The 24,879-nt window shown below is 38.9% G+C and overlaps 1 protein-coding gene across 6 annotated transcripts in view; it reads left to right on the top strand.

The window, feature by feature from the left end:
* The window catches only part of MGST1 (microsomal glutathione S-transferase 1), a 68,674-nt gene that overhangs the window by 28,736 nt on the left and 15,059 nt on the right, over positions 1-24,879 (top strand). For 3 of the 6 annotated variants that reach the window (XM_058443033.1, XM_058443034.1, XM_032159725.2), the window contains exons 1-2: positions 16,535-16,609; positions 23,137-23,284. In XM_058443033.1, coding sequence (XP_058299016.1) covers positions 23,159-23,284 — 126 coding nt within the window. In that variant the 5' untranslated portion in view covers positions 16,535-16,609; positions 23,137-23,158. Of the gene's footprint in view, positions 1-16,534; positions 16,610-16,676; positions 16,800-23,136; positions 23,285-24,879 lie in introns of those variants that run through there. The other 3 variants (XM_058443035.1, XM_032159726.2, XM_032159727.2) reach the window with 3 other exon arrangements.

Here is a 24,879-nt window from a genome sequence, read left to right on the forward strand (position 1 = left end):
TAAAAGTACTACTCCAAACAAACATACATCTAAGTAAATGGTATATTTGCAACCAGCTTTAGGATAAGTTCCTGATTCCCCTTCCCAAACAGAGCACTGCCCCTAAACTTCTCCAACAGAGAATTCTGGGACCAATGCTAGTATTGGTCCAAAGGTGGCAAAGAAGCCCCTTACCCCTACATCTCTCAGCCACCAGCCTACCGTGACGCTTGAATTTGTTGGTTTTATTCTTATGTCTGTAGCCTTTAAAATCTGTTTTAAATTGCAAAGATTTTAGTAACATATAACCTTAACACCACGAAATAGTGCAGTACTATTTATTTATTCTAGTTTTTGAAAAGCAATGTCATTCGATGAAGAAGATAGTTACCCTAAGGAAAGAAAGAGAACTAACATTAATTGAACCTTTGATTGTGCCAAGCACTGCATTACCCTCTTTAAATATTCTCTCATTTAATTTAATACTCATAATAATTTTATTCAGTAGGGATTATTATTTCTTCCTTAGAGATGAGGAAACTGGGACCTAGTGGGGTTAAATAACCTACCTGAGGTCATCTCACACTGACTTCGGTTGACAGCCAGCTTCTTCCACTAACAATTGAGATCTTGGATAAGTTGCTTCCCTTCTCTGTGTCACTTGCCTTTTCTGTGATGTAAGAGGAGTGGATGAAATCACTCATCTTCCAACTTTTGCGACTGTACAATTTTATTAGTAAAAAAGAAAAAATTGAGCATGTGCCCTTTAATATATTGACTATTTTAAATAATAAATATGTAGCATTTTGAATGCATTCATTTAAGAATTTCTTTCAAATTTCACACTAACAATATACACAGACCTATAAATTTTAATAGATTTTCCCCTTGTCTTCGATGGATCAAGATTCCTGTGCACCCTCCTTTGGAGACTACTAGAATAGATGGCTTCCATGGTTCCTACAAGTTCTATAAATGTATGATTGTAGGGTTTCTGGTCAGCTTTGTAAATCACAGAAAGAATGCACTGATAAAAATCTTATTGACATAGGTAAATTCTGATAAAGAAGCCAGAGAAGACTGGAAAAACTGCACCAAGAAACTAGTTCCACTGGGAACCCTGAGTAAGGCAATTTGAAGGATCTGGAAACTCAACAAATGAGAAAGAAGAAGTCAGGATCACAGACTATTGATATAATCAAATAATAATAATAATAAATACAAGAGAATACTTTCTATGTACCAATGTGTCTGGAATTGTTCCTTCCAGTGGGTTCTTGGTCTCGCTGACTTCAAGAATGAAGTCACGGACCCTCGTGGTGAGTGTTGCAGTTCTTAAAGATGGTGTGTCCGGAGCTTGTTCCTTCAGATGTTCAGATGTGTCCAGAGTTTCTTCCTTCCTGTGGGTTCGCTTGACTTCAGGAGTGAAGCCGCAGACCTTCGCAGTGAGTGTTACTGCTCATAAAGGTAGTGTGGACCCAAAGAGTGAGCAGCAGCAAGATTTATTGTGAAGAAGGAAAGAACGAAGCTTCCACAGCATGGAAGAGGAGCCCAGTGGATTGCCCCTGCTGGCTCCGTGGCCAGCTTTTATTCCCTTTTTTGGCTGCACCCACATCCTGCTTACGGAGAACTGATTGGTCCATTTTACAGAGTGCTGATTGGTCTGTTTTTACAGAGTGCTGATTGGTGCGTTTACAAACCTTTAGCTAGACACAGAGTGCTGAAGGGTGTATTTACAATCCTTTAGCTAGATGGAAAAGTTCTCCAAGTCCCCACTCAACCCAGGAAGTCCAGTTGGCTTCACCTCTCACCAGGCCCTGTTTTAAGCACTATTTATTATTTATTTAACCGTGACAAAAATCCCCACGAGGTAGGTACAATGATTATCTCTAGTTTACAAAAGGGAAAAATGTGGTATAGAGAGGTCAAATAACTTATTGAAGGTTGTGTGTGTGTGTGTGTGTGTGTGTGTGTGTGTGTGTGTGTGGTATATAAGCCATCTATCTCATTTCATTTAATACTCAGTAATTTTATTCCGTAGGGATTATTATTTCTTCCTTAGAGATGAGGAAACTGGGACCTAGTGGAATTAAATAACCTACCTGAGGTCATCTCACACTGCCTTCTGTTGATAGCCAGCTTCTTCCACTAACTATTGAACTGAATTGGTTCCTTCCGGTGGGTTCTTGGTCTCGCTGACTTCAAGAATGTAGCCGAACTGAATGTGGCAGTTCTGAATATATGGTAGAACTGAGATTCAACCCCAGTCAACCAACTGGTTTTAGAAATAAATAATAAAAGGAAGGAGAGGAACAAAGAGTCATAGAAAATTGCTATTTCTTAGTGGACATTTGTTCATGCCTTTAGAATACAAGCATCTCTACCCCATTCTTAAAACTCTTCCCAAGTTTCCCAATTGATAGGTGACTAAGATTCACTTCCATCCCTGCCTCTCCAGGTAGGCTCATCTAGTGTAAGACATTCAGTGTATTTCACCTAATTTTAGAGATAGATATCAGATCCAATTAAAACAAATGAGGGTCAAGGAGGTTTAATTCTGTGACTTAGTATGCTGTTAGAGTCAGATATATCTTCCAAACATGAGCAGAGAGTTTGCCTGGAATGCAGTCAACACCACGGAAGCAGGGCAGAGAAATGGGGAGAGATCCTAATTTCATTTTATGACACTTGATTCAAACCCTTACAGAAATTAGATAAACCTGTGGGCCACCTAATTATATGAGTCAATAAATCCATTTTAGTTGAATTTGTATTGGGTATTCTCATACCTGCAATATAAAAAGTTTTAACAAATATACAGAGAGAAGTCAGGCAGGGAAAGATCTCAACGTCTTTGAGATCAGCTTCAGGATGCAGGTAGTTACCATGCTCTTTCATATTCGGACCATGGCAGCTGACTATTAGATGGATCCAGGATGGCATTGCAGACATTTTCTTGTTTTTCTATGTGCAGAGAAAAGTCTGGTTGACCTTTGCTGGCAGATGAATTATTGCCTATTTCATGGTTTCGCCTAAGACCCACCTAATGACTAACAAGTAAGCAGAAGGATGTGATCATAATCAACTAAATCAAACCCAGAAATCTTGAAGGATTTATGATAAAAGTTGTAGTAATAGACTCCACAAAATCATTAATTGCAAACTCCAATAAAAAATATTCTTGAAAGAATCCCCTATATAAACGTTTCACTTTTTTTCTCAGTCCACGTCAATCTCCGTATTTCTGATGATTCTTTTGCTCATATTGTCCCTGATATGGCTTCCTTCCCCTGACTTTCTATCCAGTGGTACCGGGAAGAGATGTTCTTCAAAAGCTTTTTTTGTTGTTGTTTATTTTCACCAATGTTGATCTTTCCTTTTCCTAAGCCACTGAAGTTGATATTACCTGTTCCACTTATAAGCATGTAGTTATTTGTTGTCTTAGTACCTTGTACGCTTGTGTGTGTGTGGAGGAGAAAGCAAGAGAGCGGTATAACCCCACCTGATTCTTAGAGGACCAAGATGGAATGAACTCAAGCTCTATTCCCTGTACATCGAGCAAGACAGAGAAAACAGAAAAATGAGGGGAGAGCCTAGGTTTGTTGCTCAGCCTGAGGGTGGTAAATTCAGACACAGGCATGTGGAGGCTGGAGTGCTTTCCACTGCAAAATCAGGCCAAATGTGGAATAGTCAGGAAAGATGTAAGGATCTTCAGGTTCAAATAAATCTTCACTATCTGTCAAAGGAGAAGCAATATAAGTGATGAGAAGATGGCTGAACAATAGGCCAGACATTGAGGACAAGCCCTGAGGAGGTATCCGGAGCATAGCCATTGAGTGACAGGGGTTCTTGGTAGGAAAGCCTTTCTTGGGATCTGGAATGAAGCAGGACCCTAGACTTTGAAAACTAGGGGTAAGCAGAGTGTAGGAGCTCTAGGATTCAAATGGGACATATGTCACAATCTGAAATTAGGTCCAAGAAATGTAATGCTCTAAAATAATCACGAAGAAGAATTAGGAGAGTGATACAATAGGCAGGTCCTTAGACTAAGAACATGTAAGTTCTAGTTACTAGCTGAGTAATGTAGGACAGGTTACAATAGCCTCTCTATGCTTCAATTTCCTCTCCAGTTAAAAGAGGGAGCTGGACTAGATGAACCCCAAGATTTCGTGGAGATGCTTCAGGGATTTCCTAACCAAAGAATTACTCATTTTCTCCAATCATTTAATATTTTAGACCATCCGAAAGACTTGCATATTACTGTAAATTATTTTAAATATTAAGGTTATCTTTAAGATTTTATTTGAACACAGAATCCTGTGGGAAAATATAGTTTGAAAACCCCTTGTTCTAATACTAGCAGAATGTGTTTCAGTGATATGAATATGAGGATTGAGATATCTATTCTAGCAAGTAATCATAGGTGGTAAGAGATTTGTAAGTTTTGTTGTTACCACTTGAGAGGATCTTGGGAGTAAAGGGCCTAAAGTACTGTTGGTAAAGGACATAATACAATATTTGTATTTCTGATCACATATATTTATTATTGCATTGCATATATAAATAATACATATCATAATGAACATTTTCAAAAATAGAGACACGGAAGAATATGGATACATAAATATACACATATTAATGTATGTATGTATATGTGTGTGTCTGTATGTTTAGTTTTTCAGCAAACTTAGGGCCATGGTTTATGTTCAAGAGTGAGTTAGGATGGTCTAGTAGGAGTGTTAAAATTACAAAAGTAATCAAATTGTAAGATAAAGTAAACATGTCATAAAATAGGTAAATATAATTTGCTACAAAAGTTCAGCAGAGAATGACATCACCTTTAACTGAGTGAGAGCTTCAGAATTAAGAAGCAGTAGGAGCTGGGTTAGGCTGTCTGGATTTTAGAGAGACTGATGTAAGAAGGAAGACACTCTCGGCCACGACAGAGGACAGATATGGCAATGGGAGTAGGTGGAACGTGTAAATTAACCACCTCCACACATTTATCCTCTCAACCTATTCTACTTTCTCTGCCTCATCATGAATTTCATATACAGTCAAGATAGCAATAATTTTTCTACTGGCCCCATAATACCTATTTTGTCCTTCCTAAGCCCTTGTTCACAGGGATTGTGAAGGAGCTGGTCTTCATGGTGTTCACAGGAAAGGTCCCATCACTGTTAACATGGCACATCCTATTTACAGATCTCATTTGAAGCAAGATGCAATTCATTTTTTTAAATCAGGATAGGAGCTTTAAACTCTATCCCTATATTTCCAACCCTCTTTGAATAAGAGAACAGAAGAAAAGGATTTTGCTCTTACAAAAAGATGGCAGACAGGGAGGGCATAATTTTTCACAGCCAGTCAGCATTTAAAGATGATATTGAAAAGAAAAACATTTCTATATAAGTCACATATAGACTTCCATAAACAGACTGCCCTATGAGCAAATCTCCAATTAAAGATTGAGACTTCCCAATACTGGTTCTGTAGTAAGATGTAGCATAGGTTTCGTTGGCATAAAAAGAGTAGAACACACAGAAGAAAAATCCACTTGGACTTAAGTTATTGCCAGTTATTGAGTAATTGAATCAAATGATTGCCAGTTTCTTCCCAAGGAGAAACTGGAACTGTGATTGTAACCTGCTATATGTTGATTGTACATTAGTTGTTTAACCAAGGTGTGGCTGTGCTTGAGGGACCCCTCTGTTCTCAACTCATCTGTTGAAGTCCAGCTCCGCACTCTCATGATTCGCTTAGGCCAATAGACTAGTCTTGCCTAGGTCAATAAAAAGGAAATCAATTCCCTAAGACTTTACAGAGAGTGGCATACTTTACTAAAGACAGTATGGGGAAAGGAGAGGAGGCTTATATTAGACATTATGTCTAAAAACTTAATAAAAATCTCCATTAGAAAAGAGAGGCTGGGAGGTGTGAGTGGGGAAGACAAAGAGAAGTGAGTTAAAGGGTACAAACATACATACAAATTCAGTGTTTGATAGCAGAATAGGGTGACCATAGTTAAAAAAATATATTGTGCTTGGGATATGGGCACCTTAAATACCCTGCTTTGATCACTATGCATTATACATATTTAACAAAATTTTACATATACCTCATAAATTTGTGCAAAAAAACCTTCCTTCCTTTAGTCACGTCTATTCTTCTTCTGAGGTCCCATCTGTTCTGCCTCTGAAGATCATCTTACTCCCCAGCTACCTCATCTCTGTCACAACCCTTTCCCCAACTGCTCCTGAACTCTCAATGGCTCTGCCTCACCAGGTTTCTATTCCAGCAACCATCTCCTCTTTTTATCTCCCTTCTCTCTTATCTAGACCTGGCTAAACTCTCTCATTTTCAGTAGCCACTTTCTTTTGAGGGTGCCAGGGATTGCAAATTACTGATTTTCGTAGGTAGAAATTTTGAATTTTCCTTATGTAGCCTAAGGAATAATGTTTATTTTCAAGATGTCTACTTAGTGATTCTCAACAAATATTTCACATTCTCTTCAAAGAGGGAAGCTTGAGTGACATAACCCCTTCAGGTACTGTTAACACTGAGTGCAGGTGACTCTTACCCAGCTCTTACAGTCAAAATCTTGGCATCCCAGACATTGCCAAACTAGGTAGAAGGCCCGTTCCATTTCACAAATACTTCAATTTTATTGCAACATGGCACATTCTAGAAATAAGATTGGAATGGTAGACTAGGCAGAAATCATTAAATTGCTTAAATTCCAGACAATGGGAGCCACTAAGGGTTTCTAGTGGAGGAGTGGCTTATTCAGAGCTGTGCTTCAGAAAGTCCAAACAGACAGTCCAGGGGAGGCTCTGTGGAAATGGAGGGTGATGAAAGAGAGGCTAAAACTACAGAATCGAGTTAGGAAACTATAGTAATATTTCTATGGTCACTCAGAAGGTGTCCTCTGAAAAAAACCTGAGATAATTATCCTAATTCTACCATAGCCTGGAAAAAGCATTACTTTCACTCTGGACAATTTGCTATTTCTTATTTGGGTTTCCACCTAAGAAGGGAGTACCTTATAAAGCAGACTGAGTAGCTGATGAGCAGAAAGACAAAACTTCTCTTTTTTACTGATTAAATTGGAATTCTGATTTATAATTCAGCAATAATAAATATATGAGTATGAATTCATTCTGAAGATTTGCATAGGCCAATAAAAAGGAAATATTTAAAATTTTTTCACACTTAAAGACAGAGACATCTGTGAAGGCTCAGAATTTCAGCCCACTCACCTTCTAGTCAGTCATACTTCCCGCCCTCCCTTTATTTCTTAATTGCCATATAACATTTTAAGGTCATTTCGTCTGTTCTTCAGTTTCCTATCTATGAAAAGAAGATAATACTTATCCTAAAGTGTTATTTTGAGAATTGAATTATCAGTAGAAGAGAGGACACTAGAAAAAAAACTGAAGTGTTATAAGAATGTAAAGGGATAAGAGGTCAACTTCGTAAACAGAAATTTTTTGTCCTTGTGTTTCTGAGTGGGTCATACATGGCTGTGCTGAAAAGATGAAAGGCATTTAACTTATATAAAATGTATGTCCCTGCCTATTAATAATGTGTGAGAGTGTTCCACTCTTGGGCTTTGTAAAACGTTGGGAAACACTGGTATTAGATGTATAATGTTTCTAGGATAAAAATTGTAATTGAGTATAAATTGGTAACTCCATAAAAGTTTTTGCAAGTGGTTGGAAAAATGTCCAATTGAGGTGAGTCAAATCAGAATTTCTCAGTTTGGGGTAGGTTGTCCTCTGTTCATCATAAAAACAATTCTCCTTACCACTTAATAATCTCAGTGTGCCTTTCCAGCACTTATGCCATACTTCAGCCTTGCTTGAAAATTTGTACTGTTGCTACCACTGATGTATCTGTTCTAGAAAGTAACAGGCTTTCGTTTCCAGGACTGTCAAATCAGAAGTTTTCCCAAGAGCACAAAGATTCACACTATTATTGCACATCATAGAACTCGTGCCTGTAGCTTGAAAATAGAAGTCTTTGGTGTAGGCATTTGCTTGTTTGACAGTTCTGTTCTAAATTTTGAAACTAGTGATACTGTAAAGTGCCTGTCTGACAATGGTGTACCAGACCTTAGTCATGCAAAATAATTACTGTTCACGGTTCCTTAGCTGAAGTCAATAGTTCCCTGCAAAACACAACATAATGCAGAGATCTAAAGTTACTAAATCGAAATGGAGAAAAAGAAGAATTTTAAACAGATTTGGAAGAAAAAAATAGATTCTACAAGATTTACCAAGTGATGTCTTGCAGCATATGGAAGGCTCTAATCTTTCTAAAAGAAACTCCATGATAGAAATGATAACTTTTATTAATCCATTCTGGTAATTATTGTCAGGAAGCTTATGTGAGTTCAAAAGAATGAAAGCCGTTGTGAAGATGTTAGCAAATAGTGTATAGTGTTTATTTTCTTAACTTGAAATCATATCTTCAGGTTTGCGTCTGCGATTTTGGTATTTAAAGCCAGCAATACATCACCTATACTAAAGGGATTGATTAAATCAACTTAAAGAGCTACGGTTTTGGAACTAGAGTGGCAGGATGCTCTCCCTGGACCTTTGGTAAGCTCCACGAATCAGTGTAATGGTATATCCTGGAAAAGTCAATATTAATCCAACAAATAAATAATTTAGTTTCCATGTTGCTTGAAACATTTGCCAGGGAATTCTGGGAAGATTGCTTCTTGACTGCTTGAGTGAAAAGGATAACCTCCTTCTTAATCCTTGGTACACAATTGCATTTAAGACTATCCCCCTTCTGGGAAAAACAAGGAAACAATAAAATCGATTGTTTCCCTGGAAGAGGCAAAAACACAGAAATAAATTAGAATTTCACAGACTCCTTTATGACATATTTACCTACATTTACCTTCAACATTTTCAATCTAATATTAAGGTGGAACTACTTGTGATAGTTACGAAATTATCTTCTTATTCTTTTATTGTCAACTTCAATGAAGTTTATAAAATTTTTTGATTTTTAAAAAATGTTACTTTTTTTTTGGCCGGGCCCGGCTGCTCATGCCTGTAGTCCCAGCACTTTGGGAGGCCGAGGCGGGTGGATCACGAGGTCAGAAGATCGAGACCATCCTGGCTAACACGGTGAAACCCCGTCTTTACTAAAAATACAAAAAACTAGCTGGACGCGGTGGCAGGCACCTGTAGTTCCAGCTACTCGGGAGGCTGAGGCAGGAGAATGGTGTGAACCTGGGAGGCAGAGCTTGCAGTGAGCCGAGATCGTGCCACTGCACTCCAGCCTGGGCGACAGAGCGAGACTCTGTCAAAAAAAAAAAAAAAAAGTTACTTTTTAATGATATACAATAAATGTCCATATTTTTGGGGTATATGTGATAATTTAATACATTCATTAATTTGTAAAGATGAAATCAGTTTGGATGCCCTTTCTTTCTTTCTCTTGCCTAATTGCTCTGGTCAGGACTTCTAGTATTATGTGGAATAAAAGTGGTGATAGTGGGCATCCTTGTCCTGTTCCAGATCTTAGAAGAAAGGATTTTAATTTTTCCCTGCTCGGTATGATACTAGCTGTGGGTTTATCTTATATGGGCTTTATTATTTTGAGGTATGTTCCTTCTATACCCAGTTTGTTGAGGGGTTTGCTTTGTTTTGCTTTTTAGAGATAGGGGTCTCACTATATTGTCCAGGCTGGTGCCTTGAACCCCTGTGCTCAAGGGATCCTCATACCCCAGCCTCCTGAGTAGTTGAGACTATAGGCATGTGCCACCACACACTTGGCTAAGGGTTTTATATATATATATATATATGTCTGTACATATATATATGTGTGTGTGTGTATATATATATAAAATAAAGTAATGTTGCATTTTATTGAATGCTTTTCCAGTATCTATTGAAATGATCACGTTTTTTTATTCTTGGTTCTATTAATATGATATGTCATGTTTATTGATTTGTGTGTGTTGAACCATTCTTGCATCCCTGAGATGAATCCCACTTGATTGTGACAAATTATCTTTTTTAGTGTGTTGTTGAATTTAGTTTGCTAGTATTTTGTTGAAGATTTTTGCCTCTATGTTCATCAGTGATATTGGCCTGTAGTTTTCTTTTCTTATCTCCTTGTCTGCTTTTGGTATCAGGGAAATCCTGGCCTCATGGAATTAGTTTGAAAGTGTTCCCTCTTATTTATTTATGTATTTATGTATTTATTTTTGAAGAATTTGAGTAGAATTGTTTTTCTCTAAATGTTCAGGTAGAGTTCAGCAGTGAAGCCATTAGGCCTTGGGTTTCCCTTTGATGGGAGACATTTTATTATAGCCTCAATCTTGTTACTCCTTATGGGTTTGTTGAAGTTTTCTATTTCTTCCTGGCTCAATGGTGATAGGCTATATGTGCCTAGGAATTTATCTCATTTCTTCTAGATTTTCCAATTTGTTGGCACGTAGTTGTTCATAATAGTCTCTAGTGATTCATTATATTTCCATAGTCTCAGTTATTGTGTCTCCTTTTTGCTTCTTTCTTTTCTTTTCTTTTCTTTTTCAGACACAGGGTGTCACCTTGTCACCCAGGCTGGAGTGCAGTGGCACAATCATAGCTCACTGTAGCCAAAAACTCCCAGGCTCCTGTGATCTTCCACATAGCACCCTCCATGTAGCATCACCACACCTGGCTAATATTATTATTATTATTATTTTTGTAGAGATGAGGTCTCCCTATGTTGCCCAGACTGATCTTGAACTCTTGAGACCACTTCAGTCTTCCCAGTGGTGGGATTACAGGCATGCGCTACTTGTTTCTCATTTCATTTATTTGAGTCTTCTCTCTTTTTTTCTTAGTCTAGCTAAAGGTTTGTTGATTGTTTATCTTTCAAAAAACCAACTTTTTATTTTATCAATTTTATGTGGTTTTTTTTTTAGTCTCAATTTCATGTGAATTTCTGCTCTGTTCTTTATGATTTCTTTCCTTCTACTTATATTGAGGTTTGGTTTGTTCTTTCTTTTCTAGTTCCTTGAGGTGCATCATTAAGTTATTTAAAGTCTTTCTACTTTTTTGATATACATGTTTATTGCTATAAACCTTTTTTCTTCATTCTGCTTTTGCTGTATCCTATAGATTTTGTTATGTTGTATTTCCATTTTCTTTGTTTTAAGAAATTGTTATTTCCTTCTTAATTACTTCATTGACCCACTGGTCATCCAGGAACATGTTGTTTAAGTTCCATGTGTTTGTGTTTTTTCTGAAGTTCCCCTTGTTATTGATTTCTAGTTTTATTCCATTGTGATCAGAAAAGATACTAGGAATGATTTCTACTTATTTGAATTTGTTGAGACTTGTTTTGTGGTCTAAGAAATGGTCTATTCTAGAGAACTCATGTGCTGATGAAAAGACTGTTCTGCAGTAGTTGGGTGAAATGTTCTGTAAATGTCAGTTAGACCTATTTAGTCTAGAGTATAGTTTAACTTTGATGTTTCTTTGTCGATTTTCTGTCTGGATGATCTGTCCATTAATGACAGTCAGGTGTTGAAATCCCTACTATTATTGTGTTGCAGTCTATCTCTCCATCTATATCTATTAATATTTGTTTTATATACTTAGGAGTGCCAGTGTTGGGTGCATAGATATTTATAATTGTTTTCTCTTGCTGAATTTACCCCTTTATCATTATACAATGACTTCTTTGTCTCTGTTTGTTTTTAATTCATAGTCTATTTTATCTGATGTAAGTATAGTTACTCTTGTTCTTTTTTGGTTTCCAGTTTCGTGCATTTAAAAAAATGAATTTGTTATTGAGATATAATTTATATATAGTGAAATGCACAAATCGTAAATGTATAGGTCAATGAGTTTTGACCAATGTATACTCCCATGTAACCAATACCCTGAACATTTCCATCACTCCAGAAAGTTCTTTTATGCTTAGCTATTGTCTGAATGTTTGTGTCTCTCCAAAATTGATGTTGAAACTTAATCTCCATTGTGATGGTGTTAGGAAATGGGGCCTTTTGGGGAGTGATTAAGTCGTGAAGGTGGAGCTGTCATGAATGGGATTAATTCCTTTATAAAAGAGGTTGAAGGGAGCTGCCCTGCCCCCTCCATCATGTGAGGAAGCAGCAGGAAGGAGCAATCTTACAAGCAAAGAGCAGCCCTGGCACACACCAAATCTGTTGGCGCCTTGATCTTGGACTTCCCAGCCTGCTGAACTGGGAGAAATAAATTTTCTGTTGTTTATAAATTACCCAGTCTAAGGTATTTTGTTTTAGCAGCCTGAGCAAACTAAGCCATGCTCCCTTCCAGCTAATCACTGCCCCCACTCCATTAGAAACAACCCCTATTATCATTTTGATTATGTTATATTCGTTTTGTTTATTTTTTAATTTAATGTAAATGAAATCTTACCCTTTTGTGTCTGGTTTCTTTTGCTTGGTGCAATGTTGAAATTTAGTTAGATATTTTTGTGTGTATCAGTAGTTTCTTACTTTTTTATGTGACGTATTAGCATTTCCTTGTATGAATATACGGCAACTTGTCTTTGCTTCTTCTGCTGATGAACATTATGGTTTTTCCAGTTTTTGGTTAAGTATGAATAAAGCTATTAAAATCATTCTTGAACGATCTTTTTGGTGGCCATATGCTTTCATTTCTCTTGGGTGAATACTGTATTTAGAAGCAGAATTGTTGGATTATAAAACAGTTCTATGTTTATTTCATAAGAAACTATGAGACAGTTTTTTTACTATTTGATTCCATTTTATACCCTCACTGGCAATGTATGAGAGTTTCGTTTGCTCCACAGCTTTGCCAGTGTTTGATTTTGTTTGTCTTTAATTCTTGCCTTTGCAATTTTTGGGAAGAAGCAAATTGTTGTGGTTTGGATTTGCCTATCTGTGAAGACTAATGACATTGAATACCTTTTCATGTGCTTCTTAGTCATTCATATATTTTCTTTTGTGAGTGTTCAAATATTTTGAATGTTTTCTATTTTTAATTTTCTACTTTTGTCTCAATTATTGTCCTAGGTGTTATTTTGCATACAAGTTCTTTGTCAGATACATGTTATTGGGAATATTTTCTCTCAATCTCTGGCTTTCCTATTTATTTTCTTAATAATGTCTTTTGATAAAGTTCAATTTATCAGTTTTTTTGTTTTACAGGTAATTTTTTGTTTCCTGTCTAAAACATCTTTACCGACCCCAAGGTCATGAAGATAATCTAGGTTTTCTTCCAGAGGCTTTATAGTATTAGCCTTGAGGTCTATGATTCAGCTTGAATTAATTTTTGTGTATGATGTCAATTAAGGGTCAAAGTTCAATTTTTTTACCATGTAGCTATTCAGTGGTTCCAGCCCCTTTTGTTGAAAGCTTTCCTTTCTTCATTGAATTGTCTTGGCACCCTGTTGAAAATAAATTGACCAATTAAATATAGTTCTATTTCTGGATTCTATTCTATTCTTTTGACCTACTTGTCTGTCCTTATACCCTTACTATACTGTCTTGATTAGCTTCAAGAATTTTTATCATTTTTTAGTTCTGTTCCTTTCATCATGGCTACTTTCGCCTCTTGCCAATATTAGCTTAAGAGTTTATTTCAGAAGTTAGCACAGCTTTCAAGCTGCTTTGTATCTCAGAGTGTCTAACTAAAAAATAGGAAAAATAAGAACTCCCTTATAGGGTTATTGGGAGAAATAAAGAATCTAGTATACATGTTTAAAGTGTACTATAATTCTAAAATAATCCTTAAGCGTTCAGAATGTTGCTTATTTTTATTTCACTTTTTGCTCTCTTGACCTTAAAACATATTCTTATGTATGTGTACTGAAATCCCCCAGTAAGTTTCAGATTGTGGCAGGGCACCTGTTCTGTGGATTTAGGGAAAAACAAAGGCCCAATATAATTGAGGGGAGTGATAGGCACCTGTTTTCTTCCTATTTACAGTAAGCCTTAACAGAGGGTGATGGCAATTCTTTCTGACATTTTTCCTTTGTCTGTTTTTAAAACAGACAAAGGTATTACTGGACTTCCAATGCTTTGCTCTTCCAGATATTTCTAATTTGATCCCCTGAACAGTCTGCTTTTTTTTTTTTCTCTATTGTGGTAACTCCTTTTTCAGATGAATGACCTTTGCTCTCCTCACCCCAAATCAATGACCTTTGAAACTGTTTTAATATTTACTAGGGAATTACTTGTTCTGAGGCTTGGATTGAGTTTCTCTAAAAGATGGTATTCTAGAATTTAAATAGTGGTGAGAGGAAGGGTTGAAAAGCTGAATCCATTCTTTTACCCAGACAAAACTAAGCTGAATAACAACTCTTTCTCTTTCTCAATCATTTAAGAGCCTATAACAAAGATGAATAAAAAGTGTCAATTATTTTACAACTTTTACCTTTTACCGTCCTAGTTCATACCCCAACTGTCATTCTTATTTCTAAATGGAAACTTTCCTTCCACAAGCTTAATGGCAACTTTTTACCTTTTTGGCCTTTGTGTTTACTGGATTGTAAAATCCTGGAGGACAACGCTATGACGTTGTTTATCTTAGTTTTGATTTAGCATCAAACCAAGTACATTGCATTCATTTAATAAATGTTTATTCAATTAAACCAAGTGCTGATATTCTACCCAATACAGTGTCATATATATATATATATGTATATATATAATATTGCCTGATACACACAAACACACACACACACACACACACACACACACATATATATGTAAGTAACAGGCAATAATTGTTCATGATTTGGTGATAGTAGGAACTCAGTATTTTTTCATTGATCAATTAATAGTTTGAACACATTCTAAATTTAGAGCATTAGATGAGTCAAGTGCTACTTTCTTTTTTAAAAAAATGTTAGAACCGGCAGGGCGCAGTGGCTCATGCCTGTAATCCCAACACTTTGGGAGGCTGAGGCGGGTGGATCACGAGGTCAGGAGATCAAGACCATCCTGGCTAACACAGTGAAACCCCGTCTCTACTAAAAATACAAAAAATTAGCCGGGCGTGATGGCGGGCGCCTGTAATCCCAGCTACTCGGGATGCTGAGGCAGGAGAATGGTGTGAACCCGGGAGGGGGAGCTTGCAGTGAGCTGAGATCACGCCACTGCACTCCAGTCTGGGCTACACAGGCAGACTCCGTCTCAAAAAAAAAAAAAAAAGTTGGAACCATTCAACTAGCATTCTGTAGACCAAATTATCTGAACAATAGCTCTCCTCTTCCTTTTTCTGCAATGTTATCCATAAGATTTGGCCTGTATCACCTTATAATAAATGAAGAGAGTCTTAAATTCTTATAATACCAAACTCCTTTAGAGAGAATTCAGAATAGATTTATGTCCTCTCAAATTCTATCCTATTCCAGTTAGTGTTACAGACAGATTCTAGTACACTTCACAAAGATACGTGAATAAGTAGAGTTTTGAAAAGATACAGACATAAAAATGAAGAACAGATGCCTTCTGATGCTAGATTTTCCAAAACTCCTACTGTTATGCTTATATAGAAATCATTCTCAGACCTTCCTTGGATTAATTTCTGTTCCTAGAGCAAACTGGTAGTTATTTCTTTCTTTAATAGAACATGAACTTGTCCATCAAATCCTAGAAAGTTAGTCCTAGGGATATCCTTTAAAGCCTAAAGGAGTAAATTAAGAGCAAAAAAAGGAAGTAGACCTTGCAACAGGTGGGGAGTGTCTGAGATATAGCACTAGGAGAGAAATAATATAGATTGAAAACAGAAATCCTTAAACATTTCTCGTATAAACCCATGAAAGATAGATCCATAAATATTGTGGGGACTATGGGGACTAGGAAGCTTGGAAGTATCCCTAATCTAGATATTGATGGTAGGCTAAATATCTACGGCTTCCCTAAACATTCCTCTAAACCTCCCTGTAAAAAAACACACTAACCTGATTGTGTAATGAACTGATCCAGTACAATTGCCTCCAATTTCATTCTGGACCCTGAACAGGAGGGGACATGGTGACAAAGCACATTGTCTGGTATCATGAATTTGGAACACTGTAAGTAATCTTTACTGAGGGTTACATTCTGTCATTGTCAGCCTTTTAAGGAGGACTTGCCACCAGCGCAGGGGAGGTGAAGTCTAAGGGAAGGTAATTTTGTCAATGCCTGCTAATTAGTTTTACCCTGGAGATTTTAACTTTCTACGAAGTTTTTAAAAACAACTTCCAAAGCTTTGCGTGATCTTTTTCATCGTTTTCAGGTAACTAAAAGTTAACCGCCTTCGCCTTCCTTCCCCTCTCCCAATCCTGAAATGTTCGAGGATTCAGAGTTCCTAGACAATGGCTAATGTCCCCCTTCCCACTGATTAGGGGAGTTGGCATTTCAGAAACCAGAGCTTCTAAGGGCGCCAAATAGAAGGCTCAAAGGGAATCAGCAGGCGATGGTTACTCTGGGCGGGTAAATCAGGTGATTTAGAGGAGGGGTTTGGCGAGGTTGGGGTCGGGCTTTAAACGTGGGAGGGCTAATTAGTAGGAGATTAACTGGAGAGGGGCGGCGCCTGCGTCCGGCCCGCGCGGCCACAGTCCCAGCAGTGCGCGCGACCCGGCGGCGGGACAGGCTTGCTTCTTCCTCCTCCTCGGCCTCACCGTGCGTACTGGGAGGGGAGAAGGGGACGGCATGCAGAGGGTGGCGGGCAGGGAGGGCCAGGGTGGGTGGCAGATGGAAGACTTGGGGGGAGTCTCTGCCAGCCGGAAGTCCTTGGCTCCACTTAAAAGCTAAACGTTGGCTTTTCAATCGATTGCTTTTCAAAGAGAATTGTATTTCTGTCCCCGCGTGGGTAAGTTTTCCCATTTCTCAAACTCCAAGAATGAAACGAGAGAGTAAGTCTTTTCATGCTTGAGTGATGATTTCCAAACTTTTCCTTTTCAAGCCAAAGTAGCCTCCTCTTTGAAAGGGTCCCTTGAACTCTGGGGAAGGAGGAAAAGGCACGTGCAAGTTGTAGTAATGGAGGAAGTGCCTGTAGTTTGAATGACTGCTGTTCTCCCCAAGAGTGCAAAAGCCTGCGGTGTCTCAGGTCTCATGGGCATAGTGGCCTTTATGCCTACTGTAAGGCAGGATTTGCTCTTCTGAGTTCACTTTGGTAGGAGAAACATCAGCAAGTTTTAAAATAATAGTAAATAATACTACGACTAATAATGCTAGCTATCGAAACAAGAGGATGTGGGTTAGATGATAATATTTTTGTGTGATATCATAGCCAGTGACAAGAGAGCTACGGGTGAACCCCTTGGGAGGGTTCTCACTTGTGCCCCACTTCCCCAGTCTGGAGGAGGAAGCCATGTGGAAGGAGAAAAGGAGAAGGGAACTCTTTTTTCAGGAATTAAGATCTCATATATTGCTCTAGCTGGCCTGGGACAGAGGAGAGAGGAGTGCGTGTAAATCTTCTAGTCTCTCTGCTTCTCTTGAAATGTGGCAGTCTGGGCTCCACATTTATTCTCCCTATTTATATTCCCCTATTTCTTCTCCCTAATTTATTTCCCAGTGAGTGCTGAGTGGGTGCCCAGCAAGCATTGCTGTATGGCACCCAGGCCTCCAGTGAGCAATCCTTAAAGCCCAGTTTTCCTGGTGTCCCAGCCTGCTGTGAATCCCAGCCTACACCTACCTTTTGCATATGCTCTTCTTGGCCTTAGGATTGTACTGGACTTTGTTGTCCAGTACTGTTTCCAAAATAAGAGGGCTATGTGTGCGATTATCTTTGGTAATTAAAAAAAAAAAAAGGCAAATCAGTCCAAATTTGGATATTACCCTCTGTGGCAGACAAGTAAAATTTTTCTACGGGTTTGTTTTAGAGTGGTGTGTATGAATCCCTGAGACTGGATGAGGAGGTCAGCACAGAGAAAGGCCTTACCCCACCACTCTCCCGAGAGGCACCAGCATTTCACCTGCAGCCTCTGGGCTCTGAACCCCACTTTGCATGAGAGCACATAGTGGGCTGAGTGTGCAGCCACCATAATGCCTTCAGGAAATGCTAGAATTCACCTAGAGTTCCAGATTAATGTATCCGCAACATGGCCACCGAATTATCTTTTTTCTTTATCTCATGCGTAGTGTTTGTTAGTTTTAGAAGGTACAAAATTGCAGAGTCATGGCCCTGGGATGTGTGCCTAGATTATTCATGTGTTTCACAATATTGATGTAGAAAGGCCGGCCACCTTATCCTGAGAAGAGAACTTTGCTCATTTTGGCCAAAAGCCCATAAAGGGAAAGGGAGTCCCTCAACTGAGAAGTGAAGATTCTTCTCTGATAGATAGTACGGGGGTTTGGGGGAAGGGTAGAAAACAGGAATGAGATTTGACAAGGAAAGGCCTCCAGAAGACCAGAGGTGTTGAGAATTCTTAGGCTTGATGGTGGGTAGCCCAGAGGTAAACAGTTGAGGAAACTAAGTTGCAGTCTTGGTCTCTCCACTGTGAATTTGGGTCATATTACTCACTATCTTTCTGGGCCTCAATTTCCTTATATACTAAAGGTAGAAAAAAATATTATTTGTTCTACCTCAGGGTTTTTCAGGTCAAGCGAGATAAAATATGCAAAAGCTTTTTGAAAATTCTAAAATCCTCAGTGCCTAGAACAGTGCCAAAGTCGGAGCTTTTTTATTTGCCAAACACACAGCATTTAACAGGTCCCAGAGCTTTTTTTTTTTTTTTTTTTTTTGAGACGGAGTCTCGCTCTGTCCCCCAGGCTGGAGTGCAGTGGTGCGATCTCGGCTCACTGCAAGCTCCACCTCCCGGGTTCACGCCATTCTCCTGCCTCAGCCTCCCGAGTATCTGGGACTACAGGCGCCCGCCACCATGCCCGGCTAATTTTTTGTAATTTTAGTAGAGACGGAGTCTCTCCGTGTTAGCCAGGATGGTCTCGATCTCCTGACCTCGTGATCCGCCCGCCTCGGCCTCCCGAAGTGCTGGGATTGCCGGCATGAGCCACCGCGCCCGGCCCCGCTTTTCTAACTTTACTCAGTCAAGGCTCACAAGAATCCGGTGAAATAGGAGTTCTTATTCAACTCCTTTTACAGGTAAGGTGAAGAGGTCCCAGAGAAGTTAAGTCACAGTTACTAAGTGGCAGGGTCGAGATCCACCCGAATGCCAATCTAGTTCCAGAGTTTTGAATACTTGATACTCTACCCCATGTCCTCTTATGAAGAAGTCACCTCCACATTAGGGGACAGAGCTGTGGTCTCTGGCAAAAGAGGTCGAGATATTTATTACCGTGCTGGCCAATGAGTGGAGAATATAATGAGCAAACAAACCACTGTGCGAACATGATTCGTCATTGTAAATATTTTCTATAATTCATAACCAAATTAGTGTTTTTCCCTGCTTACTTTTCTTAGATTATTTCTCCTTCATTCCTTGAATCCTCAAACCACTTAACATTTCATCCTGTTATTTATTATTATACAGGACCACTTTTCTCCCTCCTGACAACCTTTCCTGGTAAAAGGCTTTCAGTAATTTTGTTTTGACTGCAGAGCCAACCATGATAACGGCTCCAGTTTTGTGCAACAAACTCATGGCAATTTATTGATAAATCAGCTTTGGGGGAAAAAAAGGTTTACACCAGCACTGCCTTAATCCATGCTATAAACAACTACTATTTGTTAAATGTTCTTACCTTAACTGCTCGTTACCTGGCTCTTGGGTACCTGTGAAGTGGAAGATGTTACCCTGGAGAGATGGTTCATTGACTCATCAGGTGTGTGTCAGAGGCTTGGTGCTGGCTTGTCTCCCAAACCCACAGACTTGAGGAGTTAAGCCACATTCTTCATGATTGAGAAACTCTGTGTGAAGTGCGCTGTGTGTTGTTCATTTTTAAAGAAAAGGCCTCCCATTGCCCTTTTTCCCAGCCACTGACTATTTGTGTACTTTCCTACCAACAGTCCTGGGAGGCTGCCATATTTTTCTCTACTCTTCCAATGCTGATTTTCACTGAGGGGGAAAAAAAAAGTTCTCTGGATTTTTGTTCCATCAATAAATAAATTTCATTCTGGGAACATTAGTAGAGGCCTATAGAGAATGTTTTAGTTTTAAAATTATTGTTAAGTAACAACTTTCTATTTGATAAACTTACCTTAATTTTAAAAAACTTCACATGCTTGCTGTATTTCTTCAGATCTCTGTACAGAGGCCTGGGACTTAGGGATCCTTTATTAAGCTAATTACTTTACTAACACTCTGAAGGATAGTGCAGTTTATTCATGACTTTCACCCCTTCAATACTAGAACAAAAGCAGACACATTAAATGTTACTGAAAATATTATCTTGCACTGAGAGCTAATCTAACATACTGTGCTTTCAAGACTAGAGACTTGTGGAGGCTGATTAATTTGCTGTCTAGGGGATTTTTTAAAAACCTTGCGCATGTAGTTTCTGTTTGCCTAAATCCAAGCTGTATATTTTTAGTCTAAGAAAACAAAAATACGGGGGCCAGGCATGGTGGCTCACGCCTGTAATCCTAGCAGTTTGGGAGGCTGAGGTGGGTGGATCACCTGAGGTCACGAGTTCAAGTCCAGCCTGACAAATATGGTGAAACCCCGTCTCTACTAAAAATACAAAAATTAGCCAGGTGTGGTGGCGGGCACCTGTAATCCCAGCTACTTGGGAGGCTGAGGCAGGAGAATGGCTTGAACCCAGGAGGCAGAAGTTGCAGTGAGCCAAGATTGCACCACTGCACTCCAGCCTGGGCGACAGAGCGAGACTCCATCTCAAAAAAAGAAAAGAAAACAAAACAAAAATAGGAGTTACTTAGGTAGCTTTGATTTCTTTATCTGCAAAATGGGAATGATAATCCCTCACCACATAACTGGAAAAAGAAAGAAGATGACAGATATAAGGGGTGTCTACTTGTGCCAGCCACAGAGTAGGCATTCACTTAATGTCGATTGAATTAGAATTAGGCAGAATTAAAGAGTTGAGAGCAGAATTAATCAAGTCTGTTCAAAGAGAGAGTACAGTGTAGTAACTGTATGGGGTGTTCGTGTCCCAGCTTGGCAGCTTAACAACTGTAATTCCCTTTTTCTTCTTTTGTGAAATGGGTACAGTTATGACAATTGTAATAGATTAACAAAGGTGATGAAAGTGGTGTACATAATGTACATAGTATGGTTGAACACATAGCAAACTCTAATAAAGCTAAATAAATATGTATGTGGTTTTTAATCACATTCACCAGCAACACAAAGATGGCTATATGACCAATAATGATACATATAAATGTATAGATTACTGGTAAGATGGATAGAAAGATTGCATCTGATAGATGTCAGGCTAATAAGGACACATGCAGGGGTTGAGCTTTAAAGGCAGGAATGGACATCATCTAGAAGAGATAGTACTGCATGCCAAGCAGGATAAATAGCGTCTAAGCTTGGGTCTGAGAAAAGATGTGTGTTTCTGTGGAAGAGAGAGAAGTAGATAGCAGGGCTGATGAAAGAACAAGAGGAGGTTACAAAGAATAATGGCAGAGGACTGGAAATTTACATTTTAAGCTTTACCCTAAATTCCTACCTGTTTTGACTTCAGTATCACCAGTGTCTTGGCTTTCCTCTTCAGCACATTCCCAATTATACTTCCAATTCCAGACACAGATAGCTACATTCCTCTACTCAACAGCTTTTAGTTGAATGTAAGTTTGGAATGTGAAATGACTCGAGGATCATGTAAAGCTAATTCTCCTTCCCTATTACACCCATGAAAGTACCATATATGGTAATTCCTTACCTTGCATTTGCAAGCCTGTTTTTTTGATGTTTCCATTATCCTGCTTCTCCTTCTTTACCTGTCTTTGAATTGATGATGACGGTGATCATGATGACGATCGTGATAAGGATATTATAAACTTTATTGAGGGTTTTTCTTGGGCCAGTCCATATTTTATCTCCATTACATTAGACAACAACCCATTAAGTTAGAAGCTATTACTATTTCAATTTTTTTTGGGGGGGGGAGACAGAGTCTCGCTCTGTCACCCAGGCTAGAGTGCAGTGGTGCGATCTCGGCTCACTGCAAGCTCCGCCTCCTGAGTTCATGCTATTCTCCTGCTTCAGCCATCCGAGCAGCTGGGGCTACAGGCGACCGCCACCACGCCCGGCTAATTTTTTGTATTTTTAGTAGAGATGGGATTTCACTGTGTTAGCCAGGATGGACTCGATCTCCTGACCTCATGATCCACCCGCCTTGGCCTCCCAAAATGCTGGGATTGCAGGCATGAGCCACCACGCCAGGCCTACTGTTTCGATTTTAAGAATGAAGAAATTTAGTCTCAGAGACTGAATCCCTCAAGCAAGGTTAACAGCTAAATCGTGCGACTGGAATTCAAGTCCTAAAGCCTACAGTTTTGAATACTATTGAAATGACAACGAGTTGTAAGTTGGGTCTCCAAAGCAGGATACGTAAGAGCTGAGGCCTTCCTGAGTTCAGTGCTGCTACTAGGTGCATAGCTTGATGTTTCCAAAGAGATCAATCTGTGACCTCTGGTCTTTTGCTTTCAACCTACTTATAGTTAATCTCAGTGCAAGTATGTGATGTTAGTCTATGTTTAGGGCATTTTTGCTATTTATTTTTGCTTATACTGCACCCTTTTTTTCAAGTAGTACTTGTTTGATGTCTTCAAACTTAATAATATAGAACTAGATAAAATATAATATTGTATACTTTTTTTTTTTTTTTGAGACAGAGTCTCTCTCTGTCGCCCAGGCTAGAGTGCAGTGGCGCAATCTTGGCTCATTGCAACCTCCGCCTCCCGGATTTAAGCAATTCTCCTGCCTCATTCTCACAAGTAGCTGGGATTGCAGGCACACGCCACTGCGTCCGGCTAATTTTTGTATTTTTAGTAGAGATGGGGTTTCACCATGTTGGGCAGGCTGGTCTCAAACTCCCGACCTCAAGTGATCCACCCGCCTCGGCCTCCCAAAGTGCTGGGATTACAGGTATAAGCCACTGCGCTCAGCCCCTATTTACTTTGACATTTTAAAAACTAAACTATCATTTCTTCTGCAAATAGTCCAAAATATTTTTAAGAACAGTATAGTTAATGCTGCAACATAAGAACATCAAATGATCTTCCAGTTACTTTGGGTATTTATGTCTGCTTTTTCTCATTCTATTTAAATCTTTTTAAGATTCCAGACCAAAATTGAAAAAATGGTTGACCTCACCCAGGTAATGGATGATGAAGTATTCATGGCTTTTGCATCCTATGCAACAATTATTCTTTCAAAAATGATGCTTATGAGTACTGCAACTGCATTCTATAGATTGACAAGAAAGGTAAGAAATTTGGAGGTAATATTTTCTTACTTTTAAGAGTTGGAATTCTGGAGAGCAGTTTTCTTAATTTTCTTTTTTTATTTTTGGTAAAGCCCAATAGCACACTGTTTTATGCTGTAAGTGAAGTATGCAATCGTTTGGCACAGATGGATCTGATGTATTTATGGAAGAGTTGCTTTCTCCTAGAAACTAGTAAATGGTTTTTTCATTATGGCTTTTACCTTTTTATCATTCTGCTAAGCAGATGAGATATTCTGGATTATCAGTTTTCACGGAAACTTTCTTTCATTTTGGAATTAATTTTGTCAATGAGGGTTTAGAAAACAATCATTTTCCAGACAGTTAACTGGTATTTTCAGCTCTAGTACAGGTCAAGGGTATGATTTTGGTAAAAAAAAAAAAAAAAAGAAAAGAAAAAAAAAGAAGAAAGGAAAAGAAGAAAAAGGCTGAGAATTAAAGTTCTTACTTTCAAAGTGAGCCTCATATGATATGAGCCTTTTGAATTTTGTGTACTTCTGACTTTTTAAGTGGATACTATTTCTACCCAGCATTATAAGAATGACTTTTTTTTTTTTAAGTGCAGATGTGGGGAAGGTGGTAGACAGATTCTGAAGCATATATTCTGTATTCAAGCAGGGCTTATGTGTGCTTGAAGCGCGTAGAGCAAGGCTCCCTTTACAAAGTTAAAATACTTTCACCGGTGTAGTCCCTGTGCCCATTCAGCAACTTTTTCCTGGAGACCATCTGTTTCTCTCTTAGGATCTGTCCTGAGTTTTGTCCTCTAGAGCCTTGATTTTATCTACAGGTCACAGTCTTCCCTAAGGTGTTTCCTTGTTACTATCTTTTTTTTTTTTTTAAGACGGAGTCTCACTCTGTTGCCCAGGCTGGAGTGCAGTGGCAGGATCTCGGCTCACTGCAACCTCTGCCTCCCGGGTTCAAGTGCTTCTCATGCCTCAGCCTCCTGAGTAGCTGAGATTATAGGCACACACCACCAAGCCCAGTTAATTTTTGTGTTTTTAGTAGAGATGGGGTTTTGCCATGTTGGCCAGGCTGGTCTCAAACTCCTGACCTCAGGTGATCCACCCACCTTGGCCTCCCAAAGTGCTGTGATTACAGGCGTGGGCCTGGCCTACTATTTTGAGGTATAATGGAAGGATGTTTGCATTTTAATGGAGGGCACATCTCTCATACGCTGATGTGTTGCAGCATCAGGGCAACAAAGTGGCTGTCTGCTTCCAGGGCCACACTGACTTCTAGACACAGAATGTCACCAAGGAAATGTACCGTCTTATAAGAAAAGATGAAGGGAATTCAAATTTGGAGAGTGCTGGGAGCCACATGCTTTTTATGTGTGCTTGGTCATGGAGTCATTTTACACAGTTGTTAGCATTGTCAGGTGAAATGAGGATTCATCTTTCCATTTTATATAGAAGGGGAACTTAGAGGTTAAGTAGCTGTCTGAGTCCATTTGGGCTGCTTTTACAAAATGCCATAGACTGGGTGGCCTAAGCAACAGACATTTGTCTCACGGTTCTGGAGTCTGGTAAGTCGAAAATCAAGATGCCAGCAGATCTGGTGTTCAGTGAGGGCCCAGT

This window comes from Hylobates moloch, unplaced genomic scaffold, assembly GCF_009828535.3.
Source record: "Hylobates moloch isolate HMO894 unplaced genomic scaffold, HMol_V3 SCAFFOLD_8, whole genome shotgun sequence".
Classification (NCBI taxonomy): domain Eukaryota; kingdom Metazoa; phylum Chordata; class Mammalia; order Primates; family Hylobatidae; genus Hylobates; species Hylobates moloch.